At 42.8% G+C, this 18,564-nt stretch overlaps 1 protein-coding gene across 1 annotated transcript in view; it reads right to left on the reverse strand.

Moving 5' to 3' along the window:
- The window catches only part of LOC110537579 (protein yippee-like 1), a 29,996-nt gene extending 11,882 nt beyond the window's left edge, over window positions 1-18,114 (reverse strand). The window contains exons 1-2 of the mRNA XM_036937538.2: window positions 17,903-18,114; window positions 136-415 (exon numbers count right to left, since the gene is read on the reverse strand). Of these exons, the coding sequence (XP_036793433.1) occupies window positions 136-243 (108 nt within the window). The 5' untranslated portion in view covers window positions 244-415; window positions 17,903-18,114. The remainder of the gene's footprint in view (window positions 1-135; window positions 416-17,902) is intronic.
- Window positions 18,115-18,564: the final 450 nt, after the last annotated feature.

Here is an 18,564-nt window from a genome sequence, read left to right on the forward strand (position 1 = left end):
ACAGCCGTGAAAATATGGAGTATAACTACCACTGGCCTATAGCTTCATACACGACATGAAGCTTCATACACATGACATAGCTTCCCTATTCACAGTTGTATTTCAACTTTTTTTGTCCTTGCAGAAAAAGCCTACCTTGGAGATGAGCTCGTCATGGTTGGCCAGGTGTGCTCGACAGTGGATGCAGCTGTAGGTGCGGTGGCAGTTGGGCAGGTAGGCCTGGAAGGTCTTGGAGCGCGTCATGATGATAGTTGCCTGGGAGACGGTGGTAGTTGCAGGGGCAACGGCGTTGCTGTTGCTGGGTGGGGTGGGGGGGCGGTGCAAGAAAGGGCTTCCAGCCCAGGACGGTTCGCAGGGGAAGCACCGCAACACACAGGTGAGGGCCGTGGTGGGGCGTGGGGCGGGAGGCACACACCTGGGACACACACATAAACACTTTAATATGGATCCATGACGACGGATCATGTTTGTGTTGAAGGCGCAAAAATAGTTTGTGTATGTTGAGTCTACCAAATATGAACATTTAATGTTGAATTTACCATTTTTGTTTTCTAGCATACGCTCTTATCCAGAGCAATTAGGGTTAAGTGCCTTGCTCAAGGGCACAGACAGATTTTTCACCTAGTCGGGATTGCGCACACAGACACGACACACACACACGCTAGAAACCCCTACTACTTTAAGATATAGTCTCAAAGGAATTTCATTGAAACTCCCATTTTTGGGAGTTGCTGGATCATTAACTCACTCACTCACTCACTCACTCACTCACTCACTCACTCACTCACTCACTCACTCACTCACTCACTCACTCTCTCTCATACATAAAGCATGGTGGAAGGCGTTTATGTGAATCATGACACAATTCAATACAATGCTCTCTATCGTATCATGGTACACCTATGATAGATCCTATGGCAGCAACACACACAACACAGACAATAAAACACACACACACACACACAGGGTCAGTGGGCCAGAATTGGACTATCAGAAGTCTGGAACCCTGCCATACGTGTGGGCTCCACTAGAAAGACACTACTGACTGACTCAATGTAGCCACACACACATCTGTGTTTTCGTGAAATGTCAGGAATTTTTGAAGTGTCAAATGTTTTCCATAACCCCTAACCCTAAAACCTAATCCTTAAGCTTAAAATAGCATTTTAACAAATTCAGGACCTGAAAAAAGTCAACTTTTCAAAAAAGGTTTTGTTTTCCTACCTTTTCATGACATTAAGGTGAAATGTTAGTACATTGGGGTCCTGATCGTGTAGGAAAACAAGTGTACACACGCACAAAGAGTATGAGGGAAAGAAAGGTGTGTAGGACAGGATGTATACGGCAGTAGAGAGTCAGCGAGTAAATGCTTCTGGCCTCAGTGGCCTGCTAGTGAGCCAGCACCAAAATGGTAAACATTGACGTACATTATCATGGTTTTTACGATACCAGTACTGCAATATTTTTTGCATGGCAAAAATGAAAACACGAAACACCAACTCTTTGGTCCTTTAAAAACATATATGTAAAATATTGTGAGCTATAGCTTGGAAAATAAATCAAATATGACTCTGGATGCAACATTAGGGCTGTTTTCCTAAAGAAATTAAATCCGCTATGTGTTTTGTTTCCTTACCATGATACTAACGAGTATCGCAATACTGGTATAGTCCGGTCTCTAGTTTTTATGTACACAGTCTCATAACCTAGTTTTTCTTAAATTCTTTCGCTGGTGTTGCACTTTTTCATAGCTCTGGAATGATATCCAGCTGTATAATGTTGGCAGTGTGAGTGCCTTTGAATTCTTCAACAGGCCTAATTAAAACATAACAGGCTGCACAAAAGACTATGCTAACATTTGCCAAAACAGGATATGGCAAGCTATGAAGGCACAATTACATTCACTATTCTGTCATGTGACAGTGAATGCTCTGAACTTAGGCTACGCTCTCTGTCAGCTGTCATGAACTGTCAAACAGTTATGAAAAGTGTTCATGTCAATCCATCCTTCTATCGAGTGTACAGTGGGCAATATACCAAGCATCCAAAACTGTCGGTGAAGCGAAAAGAACATGATAATGAAGCAGAAACAAACTCATGTAAGGTTCCAGATTTGTACAATTTTGGGGATGACTTTGGATGATTCCATCTTGTGAAGAAGGGCTACCTCATTTGCACCTCTGGCCACATAAACAATGGCAGTGCCCATATATTGTCCTATGACTTCCCTCTACAGGGGCCTATACTGTTAACACACTAGCCATACACAATGCGCACTCCTGTATCCCCACTCAGCAGTTCACGCTAGGTAAGCGGCTCATGCCATGTAAGCTTGCTGTAAAGCCTGCTGACTAAGGACCCAGTGGCCTGGCACAATATGGAGGGGCTACCCACAACCCACTGAGAGAAGAATGGAAGTGCTGAGCGCTCTATCTCTCTCTGGGCAAGGCGTGTGGGCAAGGTGTGTGTGCACCATTCCAAATGGCCAATCAAACAGACCAGCACAATCTCAAATTATTAGGAGGCACTAGCTGGATCAGTCGAGCCTTTTCAAATAAACAGACATCCCCTCTTGATGCAATAAAGCTTGGGATGACAAATTATAATTTACTTTGTGGTTAGCTGGGCTGTATAAGCCATTCATTGTCAGATGTGTCTATGGGCAACAGCTGCAGCACCTCACGCAGCCTGCAGGTGTGTGTATGTGTGTGTGCCCACCAGTGACACAATGGGCAGGCATCACAAACTATTCTCTATCCTACCACATGCAAACGACAGACTCCATCTTGGGCAAAACCAATGAAAACAAAAAGCAAGCCTCTACACGATTCATTAAACAGAGCCTTAATAACAACTCTGCCTTCACCTCAGCACAAAGGATAAAAAGAAAGGCAAATATCAATATACAAAAGATTAAACGCAGAAACAACAGCCAGCTCATAAAGATAAGAGACGACAAGCTATCATGGTGGGGTCATTTCAAATTGACCTAAAAGCCGACTCGGCAACTATTTAAATAGCTCTTAAAGCCATGAAATGACTGCCTGGCTACCAATGAGCCACAGTCAAACAACCATGCCATGTAGAGAAAGATAGTCAGCTTCCTTCGAACTTCATGTGGCTCAAATTAGTGTCTCGGCCCATCAAAGGAAATTGGAGAGTTCTATCAAAGTATCTGGATTAATCTACTATAGGCCTAGGAGTCACATTTCAATTAGCTTCCATAGCAACTGTGCATAACCCCAGTGGGAAAAGTGTCACCCTCGAAACATGCATCTGCATCTCAATTAACCTGGTATGAACTAGTGTTGTTAGATAAAACCCTCGGATAGTGTCCTTGTGTTGTCCTTTACGATATTGGAAGAGAGGAGTCTGAAATTATTTTCAGGGAGTGAGACTGTTTGGCGATATAGCGTTCACCACCAGTGCTTGTGCAGGAGCTCACTGGAGCGGAGTACCAGCACCTCAAAGGTTCTACTGCTTGAGCTCCTGTTCCTCTTATAGAATATTATCTCAAAGTATTGTGGAGCTCCTGCACCTAAATATAAACAGTATCGGCACCCAAAATGAGTACCGGCACCTATTTCAGTCTGAGTCAAGCCCTTTCACAGCTTTTTGGTCTATGTTGTCATTAGCTAACTGACAACGAGTTCAGTTAAGAATACATCTGTTAGTGTTTGTGAAGTTTTGTTCAGCCAACTAGCTAGAACAAAACAGGCATCTGTGCCATGGGAATGGAGATGAGGCTGGCATGAGTGATGGGCATGAGACAGAGAAAACACAGGGGTCAGAGATACTGGAAGAATGAAAGTGGAAGAGAGAGAGACGGAGAGAAAGAGATAATCTAAAAAGGGCAGGCAAAATGAGGACAGAGATGGAAAGAGAAATGGCAGCAAGAGCAGGAGGAAGAGAAAGAGAATAACAGAAGGAAAAGAGAGAGAATGAAATAAAGACAATGAAAGACAGCAGTAGCATGAGAGAGAGAGAGATACACACATTATTTAAAAAATGGTAAATAAAGGAGAGTGGGAGAACCAGGTCAGTGGCAGCAGTAGCAGCAGCAGTACTGGTGTGTGTGAGTGTGACAGTATACGTCGATATGACCAGACTAGGATAGGCTGCTAGTACATTTGTATTTATTAAGATGCCCATTAGCTACTGCCAAGCTAAACTAACTTCTTCAGGTCCAAACAGGATTAAAACAATTACATCACAACAAAATGTAACAACAGCCTGCAAAAATAAAACAATACATCGTACAATATATTATGATATTATTACAAATGTACAATATAAAATGAACAACACTACAATACAACAATATTACAATGTTACAATATGTAGGCCAGGGACGTCACCAGATTTCACAAATAGCTCCACTAACTCAGCACCACTTTGCTAACTAGCTACAGTGACGTGCGGTGAGGTCAGTGGCTGGGGAAGCACTGGTTATTATCAAAGCCAGATTTACTCACATATAAACCTTGATGAAGCCCAAGTTCACCATACAACAGATATCTCCAACATCCAGAGTGACATACGCTATTAACCTAAATTAACAAACAATTTTCACCAAATGTAAATACCAATGTAGCCAAGATACACATGCCTCCGATGACAGCATATTTCATATCATCCGACAAAATGACACACTGCTCAACTCAGCCATAGAACGATGTAGGATCCACACTAAAATACCAAAATATGGACACATTTCATCCGAATAATTCCCAATATGAAAAATGAATTTTAGGGGGGCCTCTCGAGTGGTGCAGCGGTCTAAGGCATTGCGTCGCAGTGCTAGAGGCATTACTACAGCCCCGGGTTCGATCCCAGGCTGTGTTGCAGCCGGCTGCGACCGCGAGACACATGAGGTGGTGCACAATTGGCCCAGCGTCTACCGGGTTAGGGAGGGTTTGGCCGTCCGGGATCTCCCTGTCCCACCACGTGCTAGCGACTCTTTGTGGCAGGCCGGGCACATGCATGCTGACTCGTGTCACCAGTTGTACGGTGTTTCCTCCGACACATTGGTGCTTCTGGGTTAAGCAAGCAGTGTGTCAAGAAGCAGTGTGGCTTGGCACGGTCGTGTTTCGGAGGATGCATGGCTCTCGACCTTTGCCTCTCCTGAGTCCGTACAGGAGTTGCAGCGATGGGACAAGACTAACTAAATTGGGGAGAACAAGGGGGGTAAAACATTTAAATTAAAAAAACAAAGGCGTTGGGCCAGAACAGCATCAATGCACTTTTGCATAGATCCCTCTACTGGAGGGATGTGACACAGTTCATCCACAAGAAATTCCATAATTTGGTGTTTTGTTGATGGTGGTGGAAAACACCGTTTCGGGCACAGCACCAGAATCTTCCATACGTGTTCAATTGGGTTGAGATCTGGTGACTGAGACAGATATACACATCCTTTAAATCCCCATGCTCCTTTGAGACCCCTAGTTCAAAGGCACGGAGATCTTGTCTTCTAGCGAAGGTAGACCAAATAATGGGCAACTTGGCATTTTTATACATGACCCTAAGCATGATGGGATGTTAATTGCTTAACTCAGAAACCACACCTGTGTGGAAGCACCTGCTATCAACATACAGTGTAACCCTAATTTAAAGTTTAAAGTTTTAAAATGTCACATGCACAAGTATAATCAACCAGACAAAAACACAGATAGTATCTGGTTTTCTAAAATGCATTAAGAGAAGCGCTTTTCAGTTTTGTTTTGGTGAAGAAATTCTTGAGTTTACTAGCAATTATAAATATTTGGGTATTTTTATTGATGAACACATGACGTTTCTATACGGCACATTTGCCCTGGCCGACTCAGTAAGTAGAGCTCTTGAGGGAGTTATAGGAAAAACAGAAACACTCAAAGATATTGGTTATTCTACTTATTCCAAACTGCATCAGACGTGTGTCCTGTTCTGGACTATTCAGCAGGAGTGTGGAGTGCTAAGAAGTATCTCAAAAACTAACATGTCCATAACAGAGCAGTACGTTAGTTTTTAGGTGTCCACAAGTTTGCACCTATACTTGCAATAACTGGGGACATGGGCTGGGAACCCTGTGAGGTGAGATGGAAGCTGTGTATGGTGAGACTTTGGAATAGACTGTTTGTTGGATATGCCAACTGCCAGAATAGCTAGTAACGTTTTTCAATGGGATCTATCCAAAGGGGGAGCCTGGGCATCTGAAATGTCTGACCTTTTTCAACAGTCTGACTGTGAACAGCTGCATAATGGCACCGGAAGGGATAGCTGCTACCGTCTCTTATGACCGAAAATAATTTGGTCGGAGGAGATGGATGCGGTTTTACAAGCTCCTGACCAACTGTGCTATTTTTTATTTTTTTTTCGCATTGTTTGTAACTCATTTTGTACATAATGTTGCTGCTACCGTCTCTTATGACCGAAAAGAGCTTCTGGACATCAGAACAGTGATTACTCACCTCGAACTCGACAAAGATTTTTTATTGAATGAGTCCGACAGAAAGGATATACTGCTTCCCGGAGACCAGGTCCAAATCTCCGTCATTTACGTGAGAAAATACCGAAATACAGGAGGCGGAGGTCTGGGTGCCTTGTGAGAATTTGTCGGCAAATGAGTAAATCACCACTACCCTCTGTATAATTGGCTAACGTGCAAACAAACTGGATCAACGAATAAGACTATCCTACCAACGGGACATTACAAACTGTGCCTCTACACCTGCATTGCTTGCTATTTGGGGTTTTATGCTGGGTTTCTGTACAGAACTTTGGGACATCAGCTGATGTAAGAAGGACTTTATAAATACATTTGATTGATTCATATCTTGTGTTTTACAGAGACTTGGCTGAACGACGACACTAATAATATAGAGATGGCAGGCTTCTCCGTGTTTCATCAGAACAGAGCAGCTATGTCTGGTAAGACAAGAAGGGGTGTCTATTTGTCAATAACTGCCGGTGCGCAATGTCTAATATTAAAGAAGTTTCAACATATTTCTCACCTGAGGTAGAGTACCTCATAATAAACTGTAGACCACACTATCTACCAAGATATATTATATTATACTATATTATTTGTAGCCATCTATTTAACACCACAAACCGATGCTGCCACTAAAACAGCACTCAACGAACTGTATAATTTTGAAAAAATATATATTTAACTAGGCAAGTCAGTTAAGTACAAATTCTTATTTACAATGACTGCCTACCGGGGAACAGTGAGTTAAGTGCCTTGTTCAGGGGCAGAACAACAGATTTTACCTTGTCTGCTCGGGAATTCGATCCAGCAACCTTTCAGTTACTGGCTCAACGCTCTAAACACAAGGTTACCTGCCGACTTGTATAAGGCCATAAGCAATCAACAAAATGCTCACCCAGAAGCAGCGCTCCTAGTGGCTGGGGTCTTTAATGCAGGCAAACTTAAATCCGGTTTACCTCATTTCTACCAGCATGTCACATGTTCAACGAGAGGGGACAAATCTCTAGACCGCCTTTACTCCACACACAGAGATGCATACAAAGCTCTCCCTCGCCCTCCATTTTGCAAATCTGACCATAATTCTATCCTCCTGATTCCTGCTTACAAGCAAAAACTAAAGCAGGAAGTACCAGTGACTCGCTCAATACGGAAGTGGTCAGATGACGTAGATGCTATGCTACAGAACTGTGATGCGGATGCTACACTACAGAACTATTTTGCTAGCACAGACTGGAAAATGTTCTGGGATTCATCCAATGGCAATAAGGAGTATAACACCTCAGTCACCGGCTTCATCAATAAGTGCATCTACGACGTCATCCCCACAGTGACCGTATGTACATTTCCCAACCAGAAGCCATGGATCACAGGCAACATCCACACCGAGCTAAAGGCTAGAGCTGCCGCTTTCAAGAAGCAGGACACTAATCAGGGCGCTTATAAGAAATCCTGCTATGCCCTCAGACAAACCAGCAAACAGGAAAAGTGTCAATATAGGACTAAGATTGAATCCTACTACACCGGCTTTGACTCTCGTTGGATGTGGCTGGGCTTGAAAACTATTACAGACTACAAACGGAAACCCAACTGCGAGCTGCCCAGTGATGCAAGCAACACTGAAGCATGCATGAGAGCACCAGCTGTTCCGGACGATCATGCTTTCTGTAGCCGATGTGAACAAGACCTTTAAACAGGTCAACATTCACAAAGCCGTGAGGTCAGACAGATTACCAGGAAGTGTACACAAAGCATGCGTGGACCAACTGGCAGGTGTTTTCACTGACATTTTCAACCTCTCCTTGTAATACCTACATGTTTCAAGCACGAAGGTAACCTGCCTAAATTAATACAGCCTCGCAGCACTCACGTTGGTAGCCATGAAGTGCTTTGAAAGGCTGGTCATGGCTCACATCAACACCATCATACCGGAAACCCTAGACTCACTCCAATTCACATACCGCCCCAACAGATCCACGGATGACGCAATCTCAATCACATTTCACACTGCCCTTTCCCACCTGGACAAAAGGAACACCTATGTGAGAATGCTGTTCATTGACTAGAGCTCAGCATTCAACACCATAGTGCCCACATAGCTTCCTGACGGGCCACCCCCAGGTGGTAAGGGTAAGAAAACAACACATATGCCATGCTGATCCTCAACACGGGGGCCCCTCAAGGGTGCGTGCTTAGCCTCCTCCTGTCCTGTATTGCATGGCCAAGCACGACTCCAACACCATCATTAAGTTTGCTGACGACACAACAGTGGTAGGCCTGATCACCGACAACAATGAGACAGCGTACGGGGAGGAGGTCAGAGACCTTGCAGTGTTTTGCCAGGACAACAACACGTTTTGCCCCTGAAGAGACTGAAAAGATTTGGCATGGGTCCCCGGATCCTCAAAAAGTTATACAGCTGCACCATTTAGAGCATCCTGACCGGTTGCATCACCGCCTGGTATGGCAACTGCTTGGCATCCGATCATAAGCCGCTACTGTCGGTAGTGCGTACGGCCCATTACATCTCTGGGGCCAAGCTTCCTGAAATCCAGGACCTATATACTAGGTGTGTCAGAGGAAGGCCCAAACAATTAATCAAATGGCCACCCGGACTACTTACATTGACACCGCCCCTGTTTGTTTTTACACTGATGCTACTCACTGTTTATTATCGATGCATAGTCACTTTACCTTCACCTACATGTACAAATTACCTCGACTAACCTGTACTCCCACACACTGACTCGGTACCGGTACCTCCTGTATATAGCCTCGTTATTGTTATTTTATTGTGTTACTTTAGTTTATTTAGTAAATATTTTCTTAATTATATTTCTTGAACTGCATTGTTTTGATTTGATTTGAAATTAAAGGAGACATAGATATTATTAAAAAACAACAGTTGATGCAATATGAAAAAAATTATAAATCATAATCCCAAATTGAGAACCTTTTAAGGATGAATTCGTGTGCGAGAGATATATTATGTATAACCTACTTAAAAGCAAGAGATCGCTATGTGCACAGTTAAGATCAGGGATATTGCCTCTGGGTATTCAAACAGGTAAGATCAGTGATATTGACTCTGGGTATTCAAACAGGTAAGATCAGTGATATTGACTCTGAGTATTGACACAGGTCGGTATTGTGGTGAAATGGAAGAGGAAAGACTATGTAACTATTGTGACCTCAAAGAAATAGAGAATGAAACTCATTTTATCCTCTATTGCCCTTTCTACCATGATATACGCTTGCTCTTATTCCAGAAAGCACACAAGATATACTCTGGGATTATATGGATGAGCGATGAGGAGAAACTGAAATGTTTTTTTGTCCATTGTGTATTTCAGTTTGCGGAATATTTAGATAAAGCCTGGAATAGAAGAAAAAGGGCTACCTAAAAATATATAGCTTCTAAGTGGTAAATGGCACGTGTGTAGACACAGTTGAAGTTGGAAGTTTACATACACATAGGTTGGAGACATTAAAACTCACTTTTCAACCACTCCACAAATTTATTGTGAACAAATTATAGTTTTGGCAAGTCGTTTAGGACACCTATTTTGTCCATGACACAAGTAATTTTTCCAACAATTGTTTACAGACAGATTATTTCACTTACTTTCACTGTATCACAAATCCAGTGGGTCAGAAGTTTACATACACTAAGTTGACTGTGCCTTTAAACAGCTTGGAAAATTCCAGAAAATTGTCATGGCTTTAGAAGCTTCTGATAGGCCAAATGACATAATTTGAGTCAATTGGAGGTGTACCTGTGGATGTATTTCAAAGCCTACCTTCAAACTCAGTGCTTCTTTGCTTGACATAATGGGAAAATCAAAATAAATCAGCCAAGACCTCAGAAAAAAAACATTGTAGACCTCCACAAGTCTGGTTCATCCTTGGGAGCAATTTCCAAATGTAAGAAGGTACCACATTCATCTGTACAAACAATAGAACGCAAGTATAAACACCATGGGACCACGCAGCCATCATACTGCTCAGGAAGGAGACGCGTTCTGTCTCCTAGAGATGAACGTACTTTGGTGCGAAAAGTGCAAATCAATCCCAGAACAACAGCAAAGAACCTTGTGAAGATGCTGGAGGAAACAGGTACAAAAGTATCTATATCCACAGTAAAACGAGTCTAATATCGACATAACCTAAAAGGCCACTCAGCAAGGAAGAAGCCACTGCTCTAAAACCGCCATAAAAAAGCCAGACTACGGTTTGCAACTATACATGGGGACAAATATCGTACTTTTTGGAGAAATTTCCTCTAGTCTGATGGAACAAAAATAGAACTGTTTGGCCATAATGACCATTGTTATGTTTGGATGACCATCTTTATGTTTGGAGGAAAAAGGGGGAGGCTTGCAAGCAGAAGAACACCATCCCAACCTTGAAGCACGGGGGTGGCAGCATCATGTTGTGGGTGTGCTTTGCTGCAGAAGGGACTGGTGCACTTCACAAAATAGATGACATCATGAGGCAGGACAATTATGTTGCTTCAATATATCCACATCTCAAGACATCAGTCAGGAAGTTAAAGCTTGGTAGCAAATGGCTCTTCCAAATGGACAATGACCCCAAGCATACTTCCAAAGTTGTGGCAAAATGGCTTAAGGACAACAAAGTCAAGATATTGGAGTGGCCATCACAAAGCCCTGACCTCAATCCTATAGAAAACCTGTGGGCAGAACTGAAAAAACGTGTGCGAGCAAGGAGGCCTTACAAACCTGACTCAGTTACACCAGCTCTGTCAGGAGGAATGGGCCAAAATTCACCCAACTTATTGTAGGAAGCTTGTGGAAGGCTACACAAAACGTTTGACCCAAGTTAAACAATTTAAAGGCAATGCTACCAAATACTAATTGAGTGTATGTAAACTTCTGACCCACTAGGAATGTGATGAAAGAAATAAAATATGAAATAAATCACTCTACTATTATTCTGACATTTCACATTCTTAAAATAAAGTGGTGATCCTAACTGACCTAAGACAGGGAATTTTTACTAGGATTAAATGTCAGGAATTGTGAAAAACGTATTTGGCTAAGGTGTGTGTAAACTTCAGACTTCAACTGTATATGTATGTATGTATGTATATATTTTTTACTGCTCTAGGGATATAGTTATTGTTTGGATAACTTTATTTACCATTATGTATTGATTTACTATGTTTTCACTCTTTATGCGATGCGCACTGCAGAGAACATCGGAAGAAGAATTATCACTGAATTATCTCAGTGAATTATTGTAAATGTTTGCTAATGTGTCAATTAATCCCATAAGGGATGGGTTGCCAACTGGTGATTTGACACAAAAATAAAATGTAATTCATTCAGTCAGCACAGTGAAATTGAGTTTTTGCAAACTCTAATCCCAACAATGCAGTAATCAATAACAATGTAATACAAAAAATAACAAGGTAAAACAAACCAAAAAAAATTGAAATAAAAATAAGAACACAATAAAGAAAGCATACTATATACAGGGTCAGTTCCAGTACCATGTTTACAATGTGCAGGAATACTGGATCGATAGAGGTGCGTATGTACAGACTCCCGAGTGGCGCAGCGGTCTAAGGCACTGCATTTCAGTGCTGGAGATGTCACTACAGACACCCTGGTTCGATTCCAGGTATCACAACCGGCCTTGATTGGCAGTCCCATAGGGCGGCGCACAATTGGCCCAGCGTCGTCCGGGTTTGGCCGGTGTAGGCCGTCATTGTAAATAATAATTTGTTGTTAACTGACTTGCCTAGTGAAATAAAAGGTTAATTAAAAATGTGTAGGGGTAAGGTGACTAGGCATCAGGATATATGATTAACAGAGTGGGTGTGTGTAGAGTTAGTGTGTGTGTGAGTGTGCATGGAGAAGACTAAAATACAAGGGTCAACTCAGATATCTAACAAAATGGCTACACATACTATTTAGCAGCCTTATGACATGAGGATAGAAGCTGTTCAGGAGCCTGTTGGTGTCTGTTTTGAAGCTCCGGTACCGCTTGCCATGCGGAAGCAGAGAGAACAGTATGTGGTTGGAGTCTTTAATGATTTTCTGGGCCTTCCTTTCTGATAAAGAGGTCCTGGATGGCAGGGAGCTCGGCCCCAGTGATACATTGGGCTGCCTGCACCACCCTCTGTAGCGCCACACACGGTTTCCTTTATTTTGGCAGTTACCTGTATATAATAAAAAAGGTTCTGGGCTTCCCGAGTGGCACAGCGGTCTAAGGTACTGCATCACAGTGCTAGAGAAGTTACCCGGGTTTGAGCCCAGGCTGTGTCCCAGCTGGCCGTGACTGGGAGACCCATGAGGCGGAGCACAAAACGGCCCAGCGTTGCCCAGGGGAGGGTTTGGCTGGTGGGATGTCCTTGTCCCATCACGCTCTAGAGACTTCTTGTGGTGGGCCGGGCGCATGAACACTGACTTCGGTCGCCAGTTGTACAGCGTTTCCTCTGACACATTGATGCCACTGGCTTCCTGATTAAGCGAGCAGCGTGTCAAGAAGCAGTACAGCTTGGCAGGGTCGTGTTTCGGAGGACGCATGGCTCTTGACCTTCTCCTCTCCAGGGTCCGTACAGGAGTTGCAGCGATGGGACAAGACTGTAACTACCAATTGGATATCATGAAAAAGGGGTAAACATTTTTTGTAATAATTTTTAAAAAAAGATTCTAACAAAATTTCCACATCAACAATCGAAATGACTGAAAAATGCTGTTCAAACATCAAAAAGTGTCTCATGAAATTGTAGCTTGATAAATCAAATGCATTCAAAGGGTCGTTGTCTATTCTCATGATTAAACAGTAGCCTAACCTGCAGATTTCAAAGGAAAGTGCATTAAGGCCTACCTTTTCTTGTAAATTAAGTCCATTTGTCTGGTGAACCTCTGTGTGACAGTGTTGTAGAAGTCTCAGCAGAATTTTATTCTGCATGCACACAGCAGGCCCCACAGTCATGAGGGACTGGAGACGCATCCGCAAAACCTCATTCGGTTTTATTTTCACACTGACACAAAAAGTCACACACAAACAGTAGCTGGTAGCACAGTTCTTCTCCCACGCAGCACACAGGCAGCTCCATCCATTAGGGGATCATGCTCTCTGACGGGCTGAATCCTCCCGTGCGTGTGCGTTGCCATGCAGCCACACATGTAGAATGGTTGTAGTGTAGTGAGTTGCATCTATCTTGTAGAAGCCAAGGCTCTGGCCCGCATTAAGTGGCGGGAGAAGCTCCATTCCCAATACGTCCACAAAGTAAAAGTAAATGTCCAAGAGGTGTAAAACCCAGCTAAAAGGTATTAATTGGTAATGATGTTTCAGACAAGTGGACAGCACAGGAGGTTGGTGGCACCTTAATTGGGGAGAACAGGCTTGTGTTAATGAGTGGAGCAGAATGGTATCAAATACATGGTTTCCAGGTGTTTGATGCCATTCTGTTTGCTCTGTTTCGGCCATTATTATGGCTGGAATGGCGCCGCCGGTGGTGGACAGTGCAGTTCTCTTCGCCTGCCCAACAGCTAGCAGTGAGGGAGATGGTGGTTGCCATGCCTGTCATGAAGAAAGTCACATCTTGTATGCTTTATGCTGCCTTATCTTAACTTTCATTATAGTTCACTTCCACTCTTCGAACCCTCCAAAATGTACATTATTCCAACTTCGAAAATTGTTTGTACAGTATAGTAACGTTAGTGTCCTTTTGTCAGGTTGTTTTTGCTAGCTAGCTTTGTTAATTTCAAGAGATCTGAGAGCCAAAATATATAGACACGCACAAATGTGCACAGCTTACTCCAGGCAATACCCACAAAACATGTTTAGGTTAATGTACAGTTGTGGCCAAAAGTTGAGAATGACACAAATATTAATTTTCACAGTCTGCTGCCTCAGTTTGTATGACGGCAATTTGCATATACTCCAGAATGTTATGACGAGTGATCAGATGAATTGCAATTAATTGCAAAGTCCATATTTGCCATGCAAATTAACTGAATCCCCAAATAAACCTTTCCACTGCATTTCAGCCCTGCCACAAAAGGACCAGCTGACATCATGTCAGTGATTTTTTCTTTAACACAGGTGTGAGTGTTGACGACGACAAGGCTGGAGATTACTCTGTCATGCTGATTGAGTTCAAATGACAGACTGGAAGCTTCAAAAGGAGGGTGGTGCTTGGAATAATGTTTCTTCCTCTGTCAACCATGGTTACCTGCAAAGAAACAAGTGCCGTCATCATTGCTTTGCACAAAAAGGGCTTCACAGGCAAGGATACTGCTGCCAGTAAGATTGCACCTAAATCAACCATTTATCGGATCATTAAGAACTTCAAGGAGAGCGGTTCAATTGTTGTGAATAAGGCTTCAGGGCGCCCAAGAAAGTCCAGCAAGCTCCAGGACCATCTCTTAAAGTTGATTCAGCTGCGGGATCGGGGCACCACCAGTACAGAGCTTGCTCAAGAATGGCAGCAGGCAGGTGCACACAGGTGCATCTGCACGCACAGTGAGGCGAAGACTTTTGGAGGATGGCCTTGTGTCAAGAAGGGCAGCAAAGAAGCCAATTCTCTCCAGGAAAAACATCAGGGACAGACTGATATTCTGCAAAAGGTACAGGGATTGGACTGCTGAGGACTGGGGTAAAATTATTTTCTCTGATGAATCCCCTTCCCGATTGTTTGGGGCATCCCAAACAAAAAAAAAGCTTGTCTGGAAAAGAAGAGGTGAGCGCTACCATCAGTCCTGTGTCATGACAACAGTAAAGCATCCTGAGACCATTCATGTGTGGGGTTGCTTCTCAGCCAAGGGAGTGGGCTCACTCACAATTTGCCTAAGAACACAGCCGTGAATAAAGAATGGTACCAACACATCCTCCGAGAGCAACTTCTCCCAACCATCCAGGAACAGTTTGGTGACGAACAATGCCTTTTCCAGCATGATAGAGCACCTTGCCATAAGGCAAAAGTGATAACTAAGTGGCGCAGGGAACAAAACATCGATATTTTGTGTCCATGGCCAGGAAACTCCCCAGACCTTAATCCCATTGAGAACTTGTGGTCTATCCTCAAGAGGCAGATGGACAAACAAAAACCCACAAATTCTGACAAACTCCAAGCATTGATAATGCAAGAATGGGCTGCCAGCAGTCAAGATGTGGCCCAGAAGTTAATTGACAGCACGCCAGGGCAGATTGCAGAGGTCTTGAAAAAGAAGGGTCAACACTGCAAATATTGACTCTTTGCATCAACTTCATGTAATTGTCAATAAAAGCCTTTGACACTTATGAAATGCTGGTAATTATACTTCAGTATTCCATAGTAACATCTGACAAAAATATCTAAAGACACTGAAGCAGCAACCTTTGTGGAAATTAATATTTGTGTCATTCTCAAAACTTTTGGCCACGAGTGTATATATTGAGCATCAAAGCCACCAGAATCATTGAGAAAACATACACACACATGGAAACACTCAGTCACATGCATGCACTGTCTCTAGGCTTTTCATCTCAATCAGATCCTGCTTAAAACATAGACATGGAATGTGCCACATCCTTCACAACACAGGGCAGTCTCCTGGATGCGAGGAGGCCAGGGGTGTAGAACTTTCTGCTAACGCCCCAGATGGTGTGAATGACTGGCAGGAAATAGGTGTGACCAGTTGGATAGAGGTGAAAACATCCCTGCCATGCTCCCTCCCTCTATTTATTAGCATTGGATGAATGCAAGAGCTGGTCTCTGAATTGGTGCCAAATGAGCACCCAGCAATGACCTTTGAATAGCACTCTTTTTGCACACACACAAGATGATAGGAAGCAGTGAACACACGCTAATACTTGATCCATTTCGGGGACTGTCTTGTAGTGTTGCATTATCTGATGTGCATTAGGGAACATATACCATAGTTACCTCACAAGGTGCAAAAACAATGGAGTAAACACTGAATAATTAAAACCGTACACTCTTCAGGGGAAATGAAAGTTGAATTGTAAGACATTCCTGACTATCACCAGGTTTATTATACATTTTATTGTACCTGTCCTGGCTATGCCTATAAGGACATTATGCCCAGATTTTTCCCCCCAGCATCTGTGATGGCAATTGATTCCAAAGTGTGCTACCATACTAACCTCAATCTAGCCATACGCAGCCATTTGTATGCCGACTGACAGAGAGAAAGCCTCCTACTCAAGCGGCCCCGGGGCTCACAACCTTTTTTTAAATATAAAAAAAACTAAATTTCAGTCATTTAGCAGACGCTCTTATCCAGAGGAGCAATTAGGGTTAAGTGCCTTGCTCAAAGGCACATCAGATATTTCACCTAGTCGGCTCGGAGATTCGAACCAGCGACCTTTCAGTTACTGGCCCACACAACACTCCCACACAGCTATATCTCTGTTGCACTGATTGACATATTGACACTGATTTCATGCTTACGCTGGAATTTTGTGCTTACGCTTACAATGATTTAAAAGGTTGTTTTGGTCATGGTACTGAGTGGCTAAGAAAGAGGTGACAAACATTGAGCTCTTGACCATATCACGTGATGCATCTGCTATGATGTGTTCCATAGGTAGCTTCCTTTGGGTGGTTTTAAAACTACCTGTTAAGTGGTTGAATTATTTATATGCCAGTTAAGGTCATTATGACTAAATAGGAAACCAAGTTAGATATCAATGAAAATGTCAAAATGAACAGAGATGTTACTGTGGGTAAAAATAGCTACCCTTTTGCTCTCTGCCAACTTAGTCGAGATTTAGAGTAGACTAGTCAAGGGGAACCAGCTGTCATCCGTTTGTGGCCCGACCTGAACTGTATTCACTATTTTTGGTATGGTCTTTTAGCAAAAACTATAGCAAGATAGTGAGAGGCCTCTATCGGGTCACAGAGTAATTTAGGAACGATTGTTAAAGGTTCAAAATATTGATAACAATAACAGATGTTACATTTATTACAGCATATTGTTACAACCACTAAACGATGGTAACATTTTGAATGACTGTTAAAAAAGCCAATACATGCTTGTCAATTATATTAATATGGCATAAGTAATGACAAATGATTGTCAACAAAAACATGTCAGAACCGAAACAATTTCATAACGGATTCCTCTTTGCAACTTCTACTTCCATCGTCCGCATGCACCAAAAGCAATGTTTGGATTCGGTGGTGCAGAATACGACACTGCCAACTTTGTGTAATATAAAACCAGCGCATGTAGTGCCACCGCGTGTATATTGTACGTCAATCCTCCTCGCATCATATACAATACCTGTAGGTTATACACTAAGCAGTCGGTCAGAATCGTATTACCGTTTAATTGTTATCAAATAGTTATAATCTAGTCTCAGGCCCCATTATGAACTTTCGGACAAGATGTAGTCCGTTTTAAACATGTACCGTTACAGTTGCGCAATAACAATAAGCATTGACTTTACCTTTGGATAGAGAAAATTCAATCGTCGCCTCTAGCGCTTTGCCGATCACATCTTTATGTGGCAAATCCTTCTCATTCAGCTTAGAGAGTTAAGGTTTGCTTCTACGAGTTGACTTCAATGCTCAATAAGTAACGAAGGAGGTCCATCCGATACTGAGCGCACCGCTTGAGTTGATGTTATTGCGTAAAGACAGTACCCGTCTGAGGCAGACTGACAGTCAAGGGAACCAATCAATGTAACATTACAGCATAGCAACATTGTGCCGATTGGCTACAGATGGTAATGGCTGACCAATCGTTGCGCGGAGAAAAATAAGTGCCTACTGTCCATTTCGCATACGTGTGGGGGTCCGCAATAGCAGAGTTCATAAACAGAAACGCTTTGCACACTTTGTGTCTCAGCAAGCCTACCAATTACATTTACCAGACAACACGGACAAATTGCAAGATCGTTTTTTATGTCATGATGGACAAATAGGCTACATACATGACGGATAGACAGCTCAACAGCAAACGTTGTACCTGCAGAACAATATATTTATTTAAGCATTGTAATACAAGTTGGAGGCATGCATGATCATGCCACCCATACATACCAGGCCTGAAGGACAAAATTATATTAAAAAAGATACACATGCCAAGCATTTTAAATGACAGGATTAT

This window comes from Oncorhynchus mykiss, chromosome 12, assembly GCF_057628025.1.
Source record: "Oncorhynchus mykiss isolate SJ-2025 chromosome 12, ASM5762802v1, whole genome shotgun sequence".
NCBI lineage: Eukaryota > Metazoa > Chordata > Actinopteri > Salmoniformes > Salmonidae > Oncorhynchus > Oncorhynchus mykiss.